Here is a 17,986-nt window from a genome sequence, read left to right as displayed (position 1 = left end):
AATTTTGCTGATAGGCTGTGTGAGAATTAAAAGGGGACAGAAAATTAAAAGACCTCATATGTAAAACACTTAATCCTGGCACATAGTTGAAACTCAGAAAATCTCAGTTTTTTTCTGCTTCATCCTCACATTTTACGTTTCCAGAATTGGAAGTCCTATATTTTGTTTGTATTTCTTGAATCAAAAAGGAAATTAGTGGAGGAATTAAGTTAGCTGAAGCATAATCATTAAAACACTTCTCAAATACTTTCTCTTCAGTATTTCAATACTTTCAAAATGGCAGAATTACTAAGAACTTCTGTAAAATTTACAGTAGGAAGTTTTATGTAGTATTCACTTCCAGGTCATGTGTAAGATATATTATTATATCACTTACTCTTTCCTATACCTCACCCAACTCTATAGATTTTTTCCTTCCTAATCTACAGTATCTTTAATCTATCTACTTGTATCTGTACTATCATACTAGGTGAATTACCATCATTTCTTGTCTGAGCTATTGTTACTAATTTCCTAATGATCTCTCCACATCCATTCTTATCCTGTTCCAAATGTAGTAAGCACACTTTTCAAAACATGAATCCCAACATGTCATCTCTGCTCAAAACTCTTCCAAAGGACAAGTAAGAATCTATTGAGAACTACAAGGCACAACATGAGATGTGGCTACTACCTACCTCTGCAATGTCATCTGGAGTCATAATTCCTACTCTCAACACTCCTGCCACCCACACACTCTTCTCATTTTCCAACAGTATTTGTTTACCATGACCCACAGTAGGAAATGATTTCACATTATGAGCCAGTACACACATTAAGTATGTTATGTTTGTGTGTGGTGTGTGTGTTGGAATGCCTAAAACATAAAACAGATTCTGGCTAAGGAACCAGGTGATGTACTCAGATGTCTTCTATCCTATTCCATTTCATTTTTTAAAATGCTGGTTGCAGCCCATCAAATTGGTTTCATACTCATAATGGGTCATGGCCCTACAACTAGAAAAACACTGACTACTTGACTCAGGGTCATGTCTGTATACAGTTCCACTTGCCTGGACTACTTCTTCCCCTTTGTTCACTCATTCTGACCTCAATTCAAGGATCACTTCCTCAAAGAAGTCTTCCTGGACCACCCCTACCGCTGTAACAACCACCACCAAACTAGAGCAGAATCTCCTGTTAGATGCATTATAGCATCTTACACTTTTCATCACTGCACTTTTTAAAGTTCAAATAGATGATTCATGTTTTCCTACCTAGATTATAATCCCAAGGAAATCAAGACCATGTCACTTTGCTAACCACGTGTTCCTTGCTCAAAGCACAGTGCTTGGCACAGGAGGGAAGAACTACTCAAAACTATTTGCAGAATAAATAAATTTGCAGCATGAACACTGGGCTTATAAAGTTGTAAAGTTGCAACTAACTTTTACAGAAACAAAAAAGGTTAACTTTGGATTGTTGCTGTGTTTTAAATGGAAAATATATACGGTTTTTCAAAAAATCTGTCTAAAAAACAGAATCTTTCAAAAAAGAAAAAAACAAGAATATAAAGCTGATAAAGGAAAGACTACATAAAACTGGAATAAAAGTTGGATTTCCATTCTTGTTTCTCTACTTCTGACTATTAAATAAGATTTCTCTACTTCTCTAATAGCTTTCAATGCTGCTTTATTTAATGTTCTTGTTAATCTCAAATTATTTGAGAATGTAATTTCTACATTTAAGCTAGTTCCAAACCTATTTAACATTAATCCTTAAATGTGTAGATAATTTCTAAAATGAGCCCATTTTTTAGTACAATTATTATACCTGAGTCTCCCCACCAACAATAAAAACAGAACACCCTAGTACCTTGTTTGGGCAGTGCTTTTACAAATCACTCATTGAAAAGGCTATTACTAACTTAACATTTTTGCAGCTTACTTATTAAAGTCATTCTGATTAATTTTGACAGCTTTTAGTTTAGTAAATTAGATAACTGGTCATTGTCATTGGCAAAAAGATGGTTATCAAAGACATAAGTTTCGAATAAAACAATTCACCTATCTAAGCAATTCACCTGTTTCACCATCTTCATGGTGTCAAATTAATAACCCAAAGTTGTAAGAAGTTATTTCAAAAATGCTTAAACTATTTTTACTCAAGACTAAGAAAATCTATAAGCAAACAAAATGGGGAGGGGGAGGGAGGAACTAAAAAGGGTTATACTCCACCTCTAGTCAGCATTATGGTGAGTAATGTACTAACATTGTTATATATATTTTACTGTTTTTCATATTGGAAACTGAAAAAAGGAAATATGACAGATGAAAAAAAATATTAAATAACAGTTAATCCAAGTTTTCATAAAACTGAACTATGATAGTGGAAAATTTGGAGGACATACACTTTGCAAGATCATCCACACTACCTTCACATATCCCAAAATGAATATCCTCTAGTTTGGTGGTAACAAAATGTAGTTACTAACATAGTGCAACCGGCAATTTAATTAAATGAGGTAATAATATGGAAAGCACTTAACACTGTTCCTGGTTCATCATGAAGACTCAATAACTGTTAGTCATTATTACTAGCAATGCTTTACTGTGGGAGATTTTTTTTAAAAATATACTTAAGTAATGAACAAGATATGGCTTCACCACAATTCATCTGTAGATTGTGAGCAAGAAATATAGCACTGGAAACAATTCCAGAAACCTAACTGACTTCGTGGAAACCTACTAAATGGTTTCCAAGTGAAGTTTGAACCGTGCAAACAGACTGTTGAGCAAAATATTTGTGAAACTCTCCTAAATCTCATGCTTCTTTTCCAACTACAAACCATCAACATTAAAAACATGTTTTATGCACTTAGCAAAGAACTTTGCAGCAAACAATATTACTACACAAACCTACTTTCTCTATATGTTGTAAATTCTAAGTAATATGTGCATTAGAAATGTGAACGCTAACTCCCCAGTACTTTGTAATGTGACCTTCCCAAGACTTGAGTAGCCTGTGTTAATCAAATGTCCCATGCTCCATGTACATCCTCCCAAAAACACATCATTATATAAGAACTTTCATTTTAGGCAGTAGACTAATTGAAGTGTAAAACTGCCCCAAATATCTACTTAATAGTTCCCATCTTACGATTCCTACCTCAGGAAAAATTGCCAGATATTTCAGAAATCTGCTATTTCAGCACAATTTCTAATTTGGTAAGAATCTACTTACAGATGCTTTTTTAAAAAAATCAGAAAAATTCATCCTGGAGGTCTTTTATTGTATTTTTGTAAAGCTCTCCCCACAAAAACAGATAGGGACAAGTCAAAACGTTTTATCAATAATATGCAAATAACTGTAATTTCTAAAGAAAGGCATGCAGTGCACATACACTTCATTCCTGTGCAGTTAGAACCTAGCACGTTTAAAAAAGAGGAAGCTGCCCAACCTCCCACGCCTCCAGAATGTCTAGCATTCCTGGCAGGCAGGGCTCTCTCTTGACCAGCCAAAACTACCCAATGCCAAAGAGCACGCTCCCCATCCCCGTATTTAAACACCGAGTGGGGAAACGGAGCAACCAAAAAGGGCAGAGGACATGGATAGCGACAGAGGAGAGAAACCGTTACGGAGACAAGCTGGAGAAAGGGGAAGGGGCGCTCAGCTCCCGCCTTTAGCAGCTAACAGTCCTGCCGCCCCAAAGGGTGTGAGGCCAATTCCTTCTTGAGAATAAGAGTAGAAAAAGATTAACATGGAGACACGAGGCTCAGTACTAGGGCTCTTGAGCTCACCCGTTAAGAAGAAGTAAAACAACAGTCAAGCCCCAAACACATCCACAACGGATTTGGGAAAAACCATTGACACTGAGGCCTCGGAACGAAAGAGCCCCTCCTCAGCCCAAAAGACAGAGACGAAGAGAACAATGCACCACGGAAATTCTAAAACGTCTCGGGAATGGAACCCGGTTGAAGTGAGGACTGCTGTCAGGACAGGTGGGAGTGGGGCGCGGGTCAGAGCTAAGACCAGACTCCGTAGCGGTCAGGAGCACACATTTTGGAGCAAAACTGCCTGGGTTGAAACCCTCACTGACAATTACTAACCTGTGTGCAGGTAAACTTCATTTTCCCCGTGTAAAAAATAAGTTAAATAATCACGGACCTGTCGCGAGGATTAAAGAAGTTAAAATGTGGAGCAGTCTTAGAACAGTACGTGGACTGTGGGACGAGTACCCGTTTGCTTTAATTTTAATCGTCATCTGCTCTGGGCCACCGCTCGCGGCCGCCCGGGGCGCCGTTCTCCCCGTCGAACCCCTCCCGCAGGACCAGGAGCACAGAAGACACGAGCCCGACCCCCCGCGCAACCCGCAGCGCCCTGGGCTCGGGGCCGCCGCATGGGCAACCCACACCCTGGACCGCAACTGGCCCCCAGCACCGCGGACGACCCCGGCCCCGAGCCCCAGCCGCCGCGGCCGGAGCGGGCAACACCGCCCCACACTCACCGCGGCGCTCCATCCCGCGTCCGGGACGCGGACGCCCGCCCAACACTCACGGCCGCCGCCGCCTCAGCCGAGGGCTGGAGCTCGCCGCCCCCATCCCCCACGGCCCGCGGACGCCGGGCCAAGCCGCCGCCGCCGCCGCCGCCGCCGCCGCCACCCCAGCAGCTAAGGCCACCACCGCGCCGCCCCGCTCGCTCCACCCCCGAGCCTCGCGCCTCCCGCCCGGCCGCGGCCCGCCCCCTGGGGCCCAGCCCATTGGCCCGCGCGCCCGAGGGGGGCGGGGCTCCGGCGCCCAGCCGCAGGTGGGGGCGGCCGCCGGCTCAAGCACGCGGAGCGCGGATTGTCAGCGGCACCCCAGTGGGCAGTCTGTCCCCAACATTGCAGGACGTGTTAGCCACCCTGTGAGGCTTGCGGCACGACAGGCGGAGCGAACCTTAGGCACAAGTCACCTGATGACTAGATCTGGCTAACAGGGGCTTCTCAGATGAGCAATCTACAATTCTCATAAGGTACTTCTTTTGATCACCTGTTCCTCCTTCATCAACGCCTTTAAGAAAACAAAAACAGGACCTCACAGGGGTAAAGTGTAACACAAGCCTGGCTCAACTCCCCTCTGTAGAGGGTAATATTTCCCACTTAGACCTATATTACTTTCTTAAACTGCTATCTCAAAATTCACTCAGAATGAGAAAAATGTCTGAGAAGGATGGAATAATTAGGAAAGCATCAAGGGCCCAAAGCACCTAAGCTTCCATATCATACTACACACTGAAACAAGCAATGTCCTTTGTGTCAGTGTTGGAACATTTAGAAAAAGCTGATGGAGAAACAGAGGGCACATGGGGCAGGAGTCTGTGGGTAGCGGTGAAGAAAAATCATCACCATGGGAGAAAGCAGAAAAAGACACAGAAGAGTGTGAAGAGGAAAAGTAGAAAGAAAATGGGGTGCAGAGATAGGAGGAGGCAAAATCAAAGAAGACGGTGATGACAGAGAAAATAGGATTCAGAAATAAAAGAGAGAAGGGAGAGATTACCTACTTACGGACAGAAAAAAATAATGAGCCTGCTTGAGCAAACAAGTAGTGAGAAAAGGAGAAAATACTCATTGACAAAGAGGAAAGGAACATCTTTGAACCCTTACAGGAAAAACAATGTTAGTGAAATAAAGGAAATGTGGTCCTTCAGATGCTACTTGGAAAAGATAAATAAGAAAAGGCTCAGCTCCTTGATTACTTTAGCTGCACACTAGATTTTTCAAGCTCAACCCCAAACACAACAGTACTAAGGACATGTCACAGATACTCAAAAATGTCAAAACCAAACTGTCGTCCTAAGCATACTTAAAAAGAAAAATCACCATGGACTCTCATCACTGAAATTGATGGTGCCTTGCATGGAAACAAACTAGTAAGAGGAGAGGTCAGGGGTCCCCAGGCCAAAAGGGGACTGGAACAGTGTAACCCTGACTAAATCATAAGACTTTGGGGAAGAAATGTGAGGTACTCATGCAACCTCAAACATGCCCTTACATCTATTTTAAATGATATTAATTACTTTGTGCTATCTTACTTACCATTACCCTTAATAAGAACAGGACGATTGTGTTCCTTGTTGAAGTGGAGCTAGCAATGTCACTGACAATATCTTGTAAAAGGTCCTGTTGGGAAGAAAGGGTATGTGGGGAGGAGGTGGTGGTGTGACAAAAACAGTAAGAAGCACACAGCAGGGAGCGAGAGAAAAAGTGGAGAAAGAGAGACAAAGATGTGAGGTGAGAAGCAATTGTGGAAAGGAGAGAAAGGCAGAGAGGAAAAGACGACAGAAAGATGCAGAGACAAGTGCAGGCAAAGAAAGAAAATAAGATGAGACAATAAAGAAGAGAAGAGAGATAAAAAGAGGTGATAGAGAGAAAGAGATTGAGAGACTACCCACCGACAGAGAAAGGGAAGAGGGACTCACAGTTCTAAGGAAGTGAAGCCAATCAGGCCCGTATGTTGTTACGTGAAAAAGATAAATATAGGAACCCCAGGCTCCCTGATTACTGCGCTCTACTATTATTTTTGCAGACTTAATTTTAAAAAACATATCCATTAAACCTTAAACATAACCATACCAAGTTCAAAAGCACTAGAAATGATGAAGATACCTAACATCTTCAAACTCCATGAGGAGAATGATACACCATGGACACTCACCATGGAAACCACTGATGACTAAACTGAAGGACGCCAATGGGGAAAGAGGAAAAAATTCTGAAGGCCAATAAGGGTAGGGGCAGGGCAACCCTCAGGCAGCTGACGGGAGGAAAGCCTGCCCCTCAGATCTGCTCTGGGTTAATCTCAAGACCTTTCCCACCAGATCTACCTCTACACCATCTCAAAACATAACTATTGTGCATAGAACCTGACAGAGAGTGGGTCTTCAATGAATGTTAGACAGTTAAATTATAAGTAAGGTTATCGGAGGGAAATTTTGAGAAGTCTCTCAATCCTAATCCTTTTACATCTTTTAAAAAATACATTAATTACCTGTCATCTTCTCCACCCTTGTTCCTTAGTAGGGAGGATAATAACATTTGGAAAGATTTGCAAAAATTGTAGTTGACCTTAAAATTAAAAGGGTTATTTTATTAATTCTCCCAACTTGCATTTTGTTTTAAGTAATTTTATATCACACAAATAATATCTTTCTGGAAGTTCAAAATTCTTGGTTTATAATTAAATTGTAAAGTACTACCAAAAAAAAAAGTAAACCCATCTGTATATCTATTGTAGAAGTCCAACGTCTTAAAATGTTCAATGAGTTGCAAAAAAAATTTATGAAAGCAACATATAATTGAAAATAAACTTGTGTTTTTACCAATTTATGTTATTCTCTATTACTTTTTCCTTCTGAAACAGAAACTCACATCCTCTATAATGTTGCTCTTGAGTCAGCTATTCTATAAAACCTCCAATTGCTTATTGTTAAAATCTTTTTCATGTGTTCTCTGCAGTGTTAACTAGCCAGTATTGTTATTTTTTCTAGGTAGGTGTCTTCATATTCCTGAAGTTGTTTCTGTAGTTTATGTAGCCTACTTTTCATAACAGAACATGGGTCTAGGGGCGCCTGGGTAGCGCAGTCGTTAAAGCGTCTGCCTTCGGCTCAGGGCGTGATCCTGGCGATCTGGGATCGAGTCCCACATCAGGCTCTTCCGCTATGAGCCTGCTTCTTCCTCTCCCACTCCCCCTGCTGTGTTCCCTCTCTCGCTGGCTGTCTCTCTGTCACATAAATAAATAAAATCTTTAAAAAAAAAAAAAAAAAAAAAAGAACATGGGTCTAAAAACATTTTACAATGTCTGGAGATATTTTTGGTTGTCGCAACTGGGGAGGGGGTTGTACTGACATCTAGTGGGTAGAGGATAGGGATGCTGCTAAAACATCCTACTTGCACAGGAGAGCACCCCCCACCCAAACCTTTATATCCCACTCCTAACAGAGTTATCAGGCCCAAATAGTGTCAAGTTTAAGAAATAATGTCAAGGTTGAGAAACTCTGCTCGAGGACTAAATACTACTTTATAAGCAATATATAAAATAGAGGAATATGCTAAATTATATCACAGGATGCACCCAGCAAAATCTAGACTGTGGGTCATTTTCTAGAGCAAATAACACAATTTCTTAAATAAATGGCAAGGAAAAAGATGGAAAGAAATCTCTAGATTAAAAAAGGCTTGAATTTTTAGATACATCAAGTGCAGGAATAAATGAAACCAGATTTACCCTTCCACTATATTTTTTTCAGAACTGGACTACAGACAGCATAGAACTATGATCCTTGAGGTATGGGATCACAAACAAATGAGACAGGCCTTTGACTGCCCCAACTTTCTGCCTGGAGGCACATTCTAGACCATGGCACAGGAAGTAGAAAGACAAGTAGAGCAGATTGGGGCAGCTGGAATCTGTACGACAGAGTACCAAAAAGGAAGGAGGTAGGCAAAGGATGAGCTCCAGAAATTTGCACAGGCAATTCCTTAATTCTCTTGCTGAATACAAAGCCACACATGTGTGGGTGAAACCCCATCAAGGATAGGCTAAGAATTTCTGGGGAGCTGTAACTGAACAATTCCCAGGGATCCCACAGGGCCGGAAGACCTCTGAGTTTTCATCAGCCAGAGTTGAGAGACCTGATGAACACTGAAGAAAAGGTCCCAAAAGGGCATGTGTTAATAGTATATCTAACTCAGACCTAACAAATATGGTATTCTAGATTCACCCCAAAGAAGCTTTAAAAGAAGCTTTAAATTCTGTAAGTTAAAAAAATTCATATTTAAAACAAAAGTAATAATGATGTGTTGTGACATTCACAACATATACAGAAGTAAAATGTATGACAATAGCATAAAGGAGAGAAATGAAACTATACAATAAGGTTCTTACATTATACATAAAGTAGCATAATATTATTTGAAAGTATATAAGAAGAAGAAGAAGAAGAAGAAGAAGAAGAAGAAGAAGAAGAAGAAAAATGATAAGAGGAAGCTAAAAATGTATATTAAAATCCTTATAGATACATTTACACAGTCAATAGAGAACATAAAGGGAAGTTTAAGGAATTAATCCAAAAGAAGGCAGGACAAGAATAAAAACACAGAGGAAAGAAACCAAACAGATGAGACAAATTAAAAACAAACAGTAAGATGAGAGACCTAAGTCCAATCATAGCAATAATTACACTAAATATAAATAACCCTATAAAAAGGCAGAAATTATCAAATTGAATAGAAAAATAAAACTCAACCACATACTGCCTATAAGAAACAGACTTGAAATATTAAGACGGAGATAGATGGAAAGCATACAGAAAAAGATACTTAATGCAAATCAAAAGAAAGCAGAAGTAACTCTATTATATCAGACAAAGAGTTTTACCAGGGATACATAATGATAAATGAATCAATTAGTCATAAAGACATAATCCTACAAATGTTTGCACCTAAAAAGAGCTCCAGAATATATGTGGCAAAAACTGACAGAAGTGGGTGGGAAAATAGACAAATCCCAATGATAGTTAAGATTTCAACAATCCTCTTTCATTAACTGATTGAAAATCTGTAAGGATATTGAAAAGTTGAACAATACTGTCAACCAACTTGACCTGATGCTGTCCACCCAACAGCAGCAGGGTACACATTCTATTCAAATGCACATAAAATATTCACTAAGTCAGACCATTTATGGGAACCATACAAGAAGTTCCAATAAATTTAAGGGGACTGAAATCATACAGGGTATGTTCTCTGACCCAAACAAAATTAAATTTGGATTAATAAAAGTAAAATAATTGGAAAATCCCCAAATAATTATAAAATATACTTTTAAATAATAATATTTTGAACGGAATGAAAAGGAAAACGGCATTTCAAATTGTGTAAGTTACATAGTAAAAGCAGTGGTTAAATAAATATGCAGTTTTAGATGCTTTTAAAAATAAAGTTCTAAAATCAACAATCTAAGGTTCCACTTTGAGAAGCTAGAAAATGAAAAGCAAATTTAAACACATAGTAAGAGAAATGAAATAATGGTAAGAGTAGATATCAATATAGAAAACAGACAACAGAGAAAAATCAATGTAACTGAAAGCTGTTTTTTTGAAAAGAGCAAGTAAATAGATAAGTATCTGGCTAGACTCATTAAAAAGTAAAGGAAGAAAATGAAAATTATGAAAATCATGAATGAAAGAAGAAATATCAGTACAGACCTTACAGATATTAAAAGGGTAATGTGAATGTTACAAAAATTTTGCCAATTCAACAACTCAGATGAAATGGGAAAATTCCTAGAAAGACACAAATGACCAAACCTAACACAAGAAATAGAAAATCTGAACAGCCTTACATTTATTAAAGAAACTGAATTTGTAATTTAAAATGTCTACAAAGAAAACTGCAGACCCAGATGGACTCAATGATGAAATCTATTAAAACAGATAAAATAATCCTACAAAAACTCTCAGAAAATAGAGGAGGCAGGAACACTTCCCAACTCATTCTATGAGATCAACATACCCTGATAACAAAATCAGACAAAGACATTACAAGAAAACTTCAGGCCAAATTTCTTAACACAGTATTAGTAAGTCAAATCAAATATATAAAAAAGGATAATACATTATGACCAAGAAGGGTTTCTCCCAGGAAGGCAAGCTTATTTTAATATTCAATAGAGAAAAACCATCTGACAAAACTCCACATCTATTCATGATTAAAGCAGTCATCCCAGAAAATAATTTTCAACAAAAGACATCTACAAAAAATCTACAGCTAACATCATGATGAAGGTCCACGTTTTCCTCTTAAGATAAGGATTCATATTGCTACTGAAGGTCTCTGCCAGTACAATAGAACAAGACAAAGAAATAAAACACATTCAGATTGAAAAGGAAAAAGTAAAACACTTTATTCCAAGTTGACATGTTTGTGTACCTAGAAAATCCTAAGGAACCTATAATAAGCTACTACAACTAATAAATGAATATTATAAGTTCACAGAATATAAAGTCAATATACTTCAATTTTATTTCTATATACTAACAACAAACAATTGGACAATAAAATTTTAGAAACTAATACCATTTACAGTAGTATCAAAAAAAACAAGATTTTTTTGGAATAAATTTAATAAAACACACCCAAGATTCTAAATTTAAAACTACAAAACACTAATGCAAGAAATTAAAGAAGTTAATAAATCAACAAGTATACCATGTTCATGGATTAGAAGACCCAATACTGTTAAAACTTCTATTTCTCTCAAATTGATCTATAGTTTGAAGCAATCCTAAACAACATTCCTTCTGGCTTTTTTGTAGAAATTGACAGGCTGGATCTAAAATGTACATGATTATGGAAAAGAACTGGAACAGCCAAAACAATACTGAAAAAGAACAAAGTTTGAGGACTTACACTGCCTGATTTCAAGACTTAACTACAGAGCTACAGTAGTCAAAATAGCATGACATTGATATAGAGACACACATCAACATAATAAAATAGAGTCCAGAAACAGAACCACATATATACAGTCAATTGATTTTCAAGAGGTGTTAAAGTAATTCAATGGGAGAAAAGATAGTCTTCAATAAATGATGCTGAAATAACTTGATATCCATATGAGAAACAAATGATCCTGGACCCTTACTTCACAGCATGCCTTAAATTAAACTCAACATGTATCATAGACCTAAACATATAACCTAAATCTATCAGCCTTTTATTATTTTTTATTTTTTTTAAAGATTTTATTTATTTATTTGACAGAGAGAGAGACAGCCAATGAGAGGGGGAACACAAGCAGGGGGAGTGGGTGAGGAAGAAGCAGGTTCCCAGCAGAGCAGGGAGCCTGATGTGGGGCTCAATCCCAGGACCCTGGGATCAGGCCCTGGGCCGAAGGCAGATGCTTAACAACTGAGCCACCCAGGCGCCCCTCTATCAGCCTTTTAAATCCAGGATTCAGAAGGGGCAGCTGCCTGTTTTTATAAATAAAAGTTTTGGGGGAACACAGTCATTACTGATTGTTTATGTATTGTCAATAATTGCTTTTAGCTGCAACAGTAGAGTTGAATAGTTGAGGTGTATAGTCTATAAGCCTAAAATATTTATAATCTAGTCCTTCAAGAAAACGTTCAAGAATCCCTCTTTTAAAGAAAACATGGGAGAAAAATCTAGGGAACAGCTTCCCAAACAGACACAAAAAGCAAGAACCACAAAAGAAAACATTGGAAAACTGGACATCATCAATATTTAGAACTTCTGCTCTTTGAAAAACAACTTAAGAAGTGAAAGATAAGACACAAATTGGGAGAAAATATCTGACAAAGGAATTGTATCCAAATTATATCAAGAACAGTTACAACTCAATAAGAAACAAACAACCCAATAAATTAATGAGTAAAATATTTGAACAGAAACTTTGCAAAAGAAGATACACAAATGTGCAATAAGCCCATGAAATAGTGTTCAGCATCATTAGTCTCAGAGAAATGCAAATTTAAACCACAATGAGATACCACTAAATCTCTACTAGAATTCTTAATTTTAGCTAGACTTAAATACCATATTTTCGGTAGGATGTAGAGCAACTAAAACTCGCAGACATTGCTGCTACATGAGGTACCACTTTGGAAAACAGGCTAGCAGTTTCTTATGCAATTAAACACATATACTATATAACCCAGCAGAAATGCATACGTTCATCCAAAAACTTGTACATAAATGTACACAGCAACTTTTTTCCATGATAGTCAAAAACTGGAAAAAAAACAAATGTCCATCAACAGATGAATGCATAAACAAATTTCGATATAGCCTTACAATGGAATACTATTTAACAATAGGTATCCATGATATAGCAAGAACCATGGATGAATCTCAAAAGCATTATGTTAAATGAAAGAAGCCAGTCACAAAAAAATATATACTGTATAATTCCATTTACATGAATTCTAAAAGATGATGAACCTAATTTTTAGTAACAAAAAGCATGACTGGTTGCCTGGGGACAGGGCTTGTGGTGTGATGGTGGGGAAGTTCCAAATGAGCATGAGGGAACTTTTTGGAGTAAAGGCAATGTCTTAAGATCTTGATTACAGAGGTGATTACATGGGTGTACAAGTTTGTCAAAACTCACTCAAACTGAATAAAAATCTGATAGCACGCTAGTGCTCAAAGAATATTAGATAAATAAATTATAAAATCACACAATGTTACATTTGAATAGTCCTTCAAACTCAACTGACTCCCTTCCTTAATACTTTTCAAACTACTTTCCATTTTCTTCCTTGGAAAGGAAGACTATGGTATTTGAAAACTATCTCAATGACAAATATTGAAACATTTTCTAAGAAAAAGAAAAATTCTTATTTAAAGAGGCAGTATAAGCAAATGGCTCTTTTGCTTATCAGAGTAATAATAAAGATAAAGAAGGAAGGGTAAACACTTCACAAAAATCCCCATGTACCAAAACGTATTCCTGACTTTCCTTTTAAACCCCTTGTTTCTTTACACATCAGTGTGTCCTTACGTATTGTGGCTCATCATCATCTGGAGCTGAGGTAGGAAACTAAAAACAAACAAAAGAGCCTTCAAAGCAGAATCACGGAAGCTGATCAGTAACATCCTGGTATGTATTACAGATAACCAGCAATTCTGTCCAGAAGGGCCTTTCTGCCTTCCGTGCTTACTGAAATTATTCTCTTAATTTCAATCTCATACAAAGCATCATTTCTTCCAAGAAGCCTTTTCATTCCTTTGCTGAAAATAAATCACCCCTCTACTTCCCTATAGGACATTCAATATACTTTCTTGTGTAACCCAATATATTATGCCTTGGGCCCTATCAATTTGGAATTACCTATGAAAGATTCCACAGGATCCTGTCTAACATACAGTGGGATGAAACTACAGTATCTGTGTGACTGCTGAATGAATCACCAATGGCACAGGAATGCAAATCCTTCCAGGGGGCCTTCTGGGTGTGAGCTTTGTTCAACATAGTGCTGACTCCTGGGACCAACAGCACTGGTTGTGGAAGCCCACATTCCTAGGTCAAGGGCTTCTACAGCTGGGAGGTGAAGGCACCGATAATTTAGGTGGATGTTCTATTTTAGGCAGGTGGCCAGAGTGGGAAGGACCAGCCACCACAGATTTGCTGAACAGTGCTTTCTTCATCTCAGCCGAAGTTCTATTTCCTACCAATTTGGGGACTGAAACATTTTCTACCCAGGCCTACCTTACTTTCCTTCAGGTTCACTCTCAAACCCTTCTCAGAATCAGGAGACCAGAGCTATCTGTACCATAAAGTTAATGAATTTTAAGCGTCAGGGCTCTCACTTGCACTGTTTCTTCAATCAGGAAGCATTTTTAATTAGCATTTCTAGCAAACCGCCTAAAGAAATCTCTGAAGAAAGGAATCTAAATTTCCAAGATTCTCATAATTAGTTCTGACTTCTTTACTCATGAATTCTTTCTCCTGAAGAGAAAACCCCTTTCCCAAATGGAATGAAGATGCAAAGCTAATTCCCAAGAATAGAGGAAAGAAAAAGAGAAGGAACAAAAAGCTCATTGGCAACTTTGGCTCCATCACGGTGTTGGAACTTTCACCAAACACTTAACGCTCCCCAAATATCCAACATTAGAAGACTGAGGACGTCAAAAAATTCAAAAACCCCAATGTACGGAGGGGTAGTGGTAAAACCAAAACCAAAAACAAATAAACAAAAAACACCTCACCCTTGTCTGTAAAGAGTGGTGGTGGTGAAAAGGCGAGATAGACCCTGGACATTTCAGATGGGCTCAAAAACAAGCAGAGCCCCTGGCTACTCTCCTGGCCAAAGGGAGGCCGCCCCCAGGGCCAAGTTTCCATCATAGGGTCCTGGGACATCCAGGGAAACAAACTCACAGGGCTACGTTCTTCTCCTAGTAGCTGCAAACCCCCGCCTGTCAATTCCATTTTGCAAAGCACAGGTCTTGTCCTAGAGCCAAGGCTTGGGAAAAGGTGGACAGAGGGGGTGGTGGTGAAGGGACAGTTGGGGTGGGGGGGAGACGAGTAGGGAGAGGGGAGTGGCGTGGACAGAGTGACAGAGACGCAGGAGTGGGGGCACTCAGATAGAAAGGGAGAGTGTTTTTCTACCTTCAGTTCTTCCCCCACCTCTCCAAATAATAAACAGCCTGGGCCTAGGTGACGTGAAGTGTGATAAGAAAAGGTAGATATGGAACACGAGATGTCTGTTATTTTATCTCATCCTTTCCATTTGTCAGACTGAAGTTTCCGAAAACGCCACCAAACTTTCAAAAAGATCCCAAGCGAGGAAGACGAATGCGAAGTCCCAGTGAAGGAAACCAACAGGGTAGGGGGTAAAAAGGAACCCCTGAATTGCGCACGAAGGCGATGAGGGCGTGTGGCCAGAAAAGGGAGAGGGGTTGCAGGACGCTCGGGGGTAGGACCTGGAATGGGATGAAAGACGGCCCCAAGAGCCTCTCCCCCGCGGCCGCGCGGCGTCGCCTAATACAGGACACCCATCCGGGGTCCGAAGTGTCCGCGCAGCGATTGCTCGCGCCCTTCCCGGTTCCTCCGCTCCTGCCGGGCCCGGGGCGCCGTTCGCCCCGTCGAACCCCTCCCGCAGGACCAGGGGCACAGAGGACACGAGCCCGACCCCCGCGCAACCCGCAGCCGCCTCGGCTCGGGGCCGCCGCATGGGCAACCCACACCCTGGACCGCAACTGGCCCCCAGCACCGCGGACAACCCCAGCCCCGAGCCCCAGCCGCAGCGGCCGCAGCGGGCAACACCGCCCCACACTCACCGCGGCGCTCCATCCCGCGTCCGGGACGCGGACGCCCGCCCTACACTCACGGCTGCCGCCGCCTCAGCCGAGGGCTGGAGCTCGCCGCCCCCATCCCCCACGGCCCGCGGACGCCGGGCCAAGCCGCCGCCGCCGCCGCCGCCGCCCCAGCAGCTAAGGCCACCACCGCGCCTTCCCGCTCGCTCCGCCCCCGGGCCTCGCGCCTCCCGCCCGGCCGCGGCCCGCCCCCTGGGGCCCAGCCCATTGGCCCGCGCGCCCGAGGGGGGCGGGGCTCCGGCGCCCAGCTGCAGGTGGGGGCGGCCGCCGCTCAAGCACGCGGAGCGCGGATTGTCAGCGGCACCCCAGTGGGCAGTCTGTCCCCAACATTGCAGGACGTGTTAGCCACCCTGTGCGGCTTGCGGAACAACAGGCGGAGCGAACCTTAGGTACAAGTCACCTATTCTATCGTCCAGCAGGTAGAAGATCCTCAGTCCTTGTTTAAGTGGACATTTCTTTGGTGGGCACTGAATTTCTCCCAGTGGGCAATCTGATCTTCAACTTGCTTTGTCTTCCTTCTTCCCACACGTTCCTTCTCCCTTTCAGAACAGAAATACGTGTTGTGCTCAACTTTAAAATTGACCCACTTTCTTCTGTCTTCAACTGATTGTCATTTTCAGAAAACTAAACTACTCATAACATTAAATTTTATATATAGTACCTGGCTCAGTAAATACTACTTGAATGCATGTCCTCCTGACTACGTTTCTTGCTTCTTACCATTAAATGCTCCTTGAGTAATGGGACTCATCAACGCTGTTGGGGAAACGAACAACAAAAATTAAAGCCTTTATCTAGATGTTGGATCACACATCATATATGGGGAAAAAATAGGGCGTTTCTGTGGAAGAGTTTATAAATTAGTAACTCTTAACAACTCTACCAGGAATACTCTTTCTATCGTCTAGTCTGAGACAAACCAGGCACTTCATGAATACTTGCTGAATAAATGGGCAAAATTATAGGAAGGGAATTTGAAAAAAAAATCCTTCGATCTCATCCTCCCCTTAAATCTTTCTCAAATATATTAAACACTTGTCACAGTCTCCACTTCTCATCATTAGTCAAGAGAAATATGATACTTGGAAGCATTCTGAGAGAAAGATGGTAATTCATTTTTGCAATAAAATAAATGCAATTATTAACTGAGAAAGAATGAACATCAAACATCTGTCATCTGGGACAGATCTCTCATGTGTGTAGTAAAGAAAAGAAGGAAGAAAGGGCAATACCTCCACCAAATCCTATAATAGTGTCCCAGCACATGGCCTTATAAACTGACTTGCTCTTACCTATCTGTGTTTCTTGGTTAAAGTGGCTCAGAATCACAGTTTTGGAGCTCAAGGAATCACAGACAAATAAAAATTCAGAGACATATTTGGATGCTAGATTAATAATGAAACTTTCTGACAGATGGTGTAATATTGCTATTTTATAATTATAGTTTTTATTAATAACACATAACCACTCTGCCTATTGAAATGTTCTTCATTTTTTCCATGATAAAGAGAATACCACCTCTTCTCTGAAGCTTTCCTGTTCTCCTCGCTGAAAATCAATCATCCCATTTGACATGATGTGGTATATAGAATCCTACTTTTGAACCACTTGTGATTCTTATGGAGTATTTTATTTGGTTGTATTTATTTATACTAATTAGAGTATAACGGGTCTACAGTATTGTGTTACTTTGGCCTGTGTTCAGTACAGAAGGGGTCCTTACTAAGTATTTTCTGGGGGAATGCTGAGGGAATGACCAGTGAGCCCAGGAATAAAAATCTTTCCAGGATGCCTTTCTCTCTCCTTCTTTTTTCTTTTCTTTTCTTTTCTTTTCTTTTCTTTTCTTTTCTTTTCTTTCCTTTCCTTTCCTTTCCTTTCCTTTTCCTCTTTCTTTCTTTCTTTCTTTCTTTCTTTCTTTCTTTCTTTCTTTCTTTCCCATAAGTCCTGCTCAACCTCTTGAAACTAGTGAAACCAAGTACAATGGCCACTAAAAGTAAAGCCTGCCCGGGTACCCTGTGCCTTGAGTTGAAGGGCCTGATAATGTAAGCAGATGGTCCATGTGGCAGGTGGAGATGGGAGTCCAGCCCCACAGGATGGTACAGTAGACGGGTGCTCTACCTCTCAGTC

The 17,986-nt window shown here is 40.4% G+C and overlaps 1 protein-coding gene across 5 annotated transcripts in view; it reads right to left on the bottom strand.

The window, feature by feature from the left end:
• The window catches only part of ARHGAP29 (Rho GTPase activating protein 29), a 73,426-nt gene extending 57,477 nt beyond the window's left edge, over positions 1-15,949 (bottom strand). For 3 of the 5 annotated variants that reach the window (XM_026497581.4, XM_026497582.4, XM_057310453.1), the window contains exon 1: positions 4,487-4,619. Coding sequence is in view for 1 of the 5 variants with exons in the window: in XM_057310453.1 (XP_057166436.1) it covers positions 4,487-4,499 (13 nt within the window). In the remaining 4 variants the exon portion in view is untranslated. Of the gene's footprint in view, positions 1-4,486; positions 4,620-15,823 lie in introns of those variants that run through there. The other 2 variants (XM_048220684.2, XM_057310452.1) reach the window with 2 other exon arrangements.
• Positions 15,950-17,986: the final 2,037 nt, after the last annotated feature.

Source organism: Ursus arctos, unplaced genomic scaffold, assembly GCF_023065955.2.
Source record: "Ursus arctos isolate Adak ecotype North America unplaced genomic scaffold, UrsArc2.0 scaffold_12, whole genome shotgun sequence".
Lineage (NCBI taxonomy): Eukaryota > Metazoa > Chordata > Mammalia > Carnivora > Ursidae > Ursus > Ursus arctos.
This window is presented reverse-complemented; position numbering and strand designations above follow the sequence as displayed.